Consider the following 4,044-nt stretch of genomic DNA (forward strand, 5'->3'; position numbering starts at 1 on the left):
GAACAATAACAATCGTTTCAGTTAAGAAAAAGTTCATGATTTAAAAATAGTTTGATTTTAGAAAAAGAAAAGTAAATGAAAAATAAAAATAAAGAGGAAAATAAAATAGAAGAATAGCCGGACAAAAAAATTGAAAAAAATAAAACCAAACAATGGTACTAAACCATACACGCGACACTTGTTACAGTCAGGGACATCAATTGCTGAATACGGACAATACCTAGTGGAACAGAAAGGCCCATGTAATTGTAGACCCATGGGCACCTGGTGGAACCACCGGGGGGGGGGGGTACTAAACCAAGCGACCAGAGCTTTCTGGGTCTAGTACCACCACGCCAATTGACGTGAATTGCAATAGAGGGATGGCTATAAAGGCTTGGTGCCCAGAAAAATATTTTTCACATGCTCCACCCGTCTGACTGTGCGAGCATAATTTTACTTTTTTCTCAGTTTTATTTAACTCGGCTTAACTAAATCCTTTTAGTTTTTTAATCGAAAAAATCGAATGTCAAACAGTTTTCAAATTTGGAAACTACTAAAAAACCAAAAACTGAAAAATGAAGATTTTGGTTAGTTTTTTTTTTTCGGTTTTGTTTTGCACTGCCTGACTATTTGCCGCCCGCAAGCGGCAAATAGTTTATGGCAAGGCCGCAGCGTTGATGAGTTGGGCCAGCCCAACCAACCCCTAAGAAGGTGACTAGCAATTGGACCATTTAGGGAAAATAATACCCTATTTGCTGCCGGCGGGTGATCCACCGACGAATTCCCAATTGAGGGACGAGCGCCATGGTCGCCGGTGATCGCCTGAAGCGAAGCTCTGATACCAATTGTTGTAACCGTGGCTATGCCCTAGCTCTACCTCTCTCTCACGCTGCACCTTTCTCTCTTTCTCTGAACTAGATCAATAGAAGAAGAAGGAAGGAGAAGGACATGACAAGTTTCTTTCCAGGTGCACGAACACCTTTTTCTCCTGAGCACAAACTCAGCCGCTTTCTTGCGATACACGGAGGACTAGCGATTTATACGCGCGCACATACGCCACGCCGCGCCCATGGCGCTCCACTCGCCCACGCCCCACGCCTGTCGCCCTACCTGGCTCGCGCTCCCGCCGCGCCCGTACGCGGACGACGCGGCCACTAACTGCCCGGCCGACGCGGTCACCCCTCCGGCTCCATCACCAGCAAACCTACGCACGCGCGCACACTCCCTCGGCCACACATACATGCACCCGAGCCTGCCACGGGCTGGTCCCGACGCGTCCGGCGCACACACGCGCACGCGTTCAAGCCCGCCACAGATTATTCCTAACATTTGCTGCTGGCGGGTGATCCACCGAAAAAAGGACCTGACGAATCCCCAAACAAAATAAGTCAGCTGATACATAGACACTCTGAAACTATTTTTGTTCTTTCCCGCAAAAAAGAACTATTTTGTTGTCAGTTCTTTAGTATATATATGGGCTGGCTGTGCGAAGCAACAAGCAAAGCACCTACAACGCCATGGCCAGCACTAGAGGCGCATGTGCTCCACTCGCGGCCGCGGCCTTCGTCTTCCTCGTGTGTGCGGCGGCCATGGTTCTCTACACCACAAGCTTCTCTCTGTCAACAGCGCTACTAGCCGTCTCCGGCCTACGTTCAGACGACGTGTTCACCATCCCACATGCACTTACCACCAAAAGCAGCGGCGACTCGAACGTCGGCTGGCCTCTCCACACCAGCCTCCACACGTGCCGCAAGCCAAAGCTGCCGCCAAATCCGCTCCCGCCCTTCTACTGCTGCCCCCCAGCATCCGCGTCGTTGTCGGAGCCAATCAACTTCACTCTCCCGGACCCGGCGGAGCCGCTCAGGGTCCGGCGGCCCGTGCATGCCGTGGGGGCGGAGTACATGGCCAAGTACGAGCGCGCCATCGCGCTGATGAAGGCGCTGCCCCACACCGACCCGCGCAGCTTCTACCAAATGGCCAACATCCACTGCGCCTACTGCACCGGCTCCTACCGCCAGACGGGAAACCAGGAGCTGGACATGCAGATCCACTTCTCGTGGTTCTTCTTCCCCTTCCATCGCGCCTACCTCTACTTCTTCGAGCGCATCGCCGCCAAGCTGCTCGGGGAGCCCGACTTCGCGTTGCCCTTCTGGAGCTGGGACGTGCCGGACGGGATGCGGATGCCGCCCGAGTTCGCCAACTCCTCGTCGCCGCTGTACGATCCTGTCCGGAACCCTAGGCACGCGCCACCCAGTCTTGTGGACCTGGGCTTCGTCGGCGTGGAGAGCAACCGCACAGACGAGCAGCAAATCCAGCACAACCTTAGGACCATGTACAAGCAGGTGCGTCGCCTACGTACGCTACTATCTTTTATTTTTGAACTTTCCTTTAGCAGAGTATTTTCGAACTTATTTAGTACTTTCTCCTTCCGTAATTTCTTGTAGCTCGAAAGGATGTATACGTATTTTAGTGGTAAATATATCCGTTTGAGCGACAAGTGTAATTTCAAACGAAGGCTTACGTACGTGCATGTATACTATTATTCCTCACAGAATGATAAATACGGCCTGTCTGACAACTGTATTTCAGATGATTGGCAATGCAGCTTTGCCGTCCCTCTTCCATGGCCAGCCCTTCCGTGCTGGCCAGTCTGACAAGCCAGGCCCTGGGACAGTGGAGCTGTCGCCACACAACACGGTGCACACCTGGACCGGCGACATAGCTCTCACCAACGTGGAGAACATGGGAACCTACTACTCAGCCGGCCGAGACCCACTCTTCTACCCACACCACAGCAACATAGACCGCCTGTGGCAGGCATGGCGCGAAGTTGGCGCTGCCCGTGGTTACCGTGGCCATGTCGACTTCATGGACCATGACTGGCTCGACTCCTCCTTCCTCTTCTACGACGAGGAGTCCCGCCTAGTGCGGATCACCGTCCGCAACGTGCTCGATACAGAGAAGCTCCGGTACAAGTTTGATGGCGTTGGCATGCCGTGGGTGAACGCACGCCCACCTACAACTCCAAACATGAGCAAAAAGAAAGCCTTGCTCAAGTCCGTCAGAATTCCACTATCCCTTCACAAAGTTGTGACCGTAGAGGTAAGACGACCACAAGTGCTTCGAAGCACGCAAGAGAAGGGGGCGCGTGAGGAAGTACTGGTGATCGAGGGCATTGAGACCGACGGAACAGAAATGGTCAAGTTTGACGTCTACGTGAACGCCATGGAGCACGAGAAGGTGAAGCCCAGTGGGCGCGAGCTAGCAGGGAGCTACATGTGCTTGAGTAATCCACGTATCGATGGCACAGGCAAGGGGATGCCTGTAGAAACAAGCATGAGGGTGGCATTGAACGAGCTCTTGGAAGATTTGGATGCCGATGGTGATGACACCGTGACCGTGACATTGGTGCCCAGACATGGGAAGGTTAAAATCAGAAGCCTAAGAATAGTGTACATGGTGGAATGAGATTACAGTACCATCAAATTGCATAATGTATTGTAAATTTGGAGTGAGATTACAGTTATGGAAGCGAATCATCAAGTTGTGACCCAATTGATCTGCAGCTGTATGAAATACCCAATGTGCCCTTAAAGCCAGAAAATACTACAAGCAAATGTGTTGTAGCATTGCGTAATTTGGGCACTATCCCGAAAATAAAATACCCTAAATGATTTGATGTACTATAAAAGAACTCAGGAAATAATGCGAGCCAATGTCTCTTATATTGCAGTACATCCATGCCACTCAAACTGGTAGTTCAGCTTTTTTGAAAAGCGGAAATGATAATCTTTGTCTTGGTTTTGTAAATCTGAAAGTAAGTGCAATATATCTTGTACATACCCAAAGTATACAATACAGATAAAAAAAAGCAATTTGAAGTGCCAAAATCATAAATACTCATATTTGATTTTTTTAGGCAAAACTACTCATATTTGATGGTCTAGATTAAATTACATAAACAATTGTGAAGGATAAAGGCCAAACAAGCCCAGTGCCATGGATGCATGGTGGTAGCATTTGCTTATCGTGTTCCATACGCACTCGATAAATCAACATGCA

At 50.0% G+C, this 4,044-nt stretch overlaps 1 protein-coding gene across 1 annotated transcript; it reads left to right on the forward strand.

Moving 5' to 3' along the window:
• The first annotated feature begins 1,510 nt into the window (after positions 1-1,510).
• LOC119282563 (polyphenol oxidase I, chloroplastic-like) lies at positions 1,511-3,600 on the forward strand. The gene is made up of 2 exons (XM_037562744.1): positions 1,511-2,324; positions 2,572-3,600. Exons 1-2 carry the CDS (start codon positions 1,572-1,574, stop codon positions 3,448-3,450), a joined length of 1,632 nt encoding a protein of 543 aa, XP_037418641.1. The 5' UTR covers positions 1,511-1,571; the 3' UTR covers positions 3,451-3,600.
• Positions 3,601-4,044: the final 444 nt, after the last annotated feature.

The sequence above is a fragment of the Triticum dicoccoides genome, chromosome 3B, assembly GCF_002162155.2.
Source record: "Triticum dicoccoides isolate Atlit2015 ecotype Zavitan chromosome 3B, WEW_v2.0, whole genome shotgun sequence".
NCBI lineage: Eukaryota > Viridiplantae > Streptophyta > Magnoliopsida > Poales > Poaceae > Triticum > Triticum dicoccoides.

Bases quoted from the DNA above. Each gene is read 5' to 3' on its own strand.
- LOC119282563 (XM_037562744.1), top strand. From the start codon at position 1,572: ATGGTTCTCTACACCACAAGCTTCTCTCTGTCAACAGCGCTACTAGCC. The intron at 2,325-2,571 runs GTGCGTCGCCTA...ACTGTATTTCAG, and splicing joins TTAGGACCATGTACAAGCAG to ATGATTGGCAATGCAGCTTT.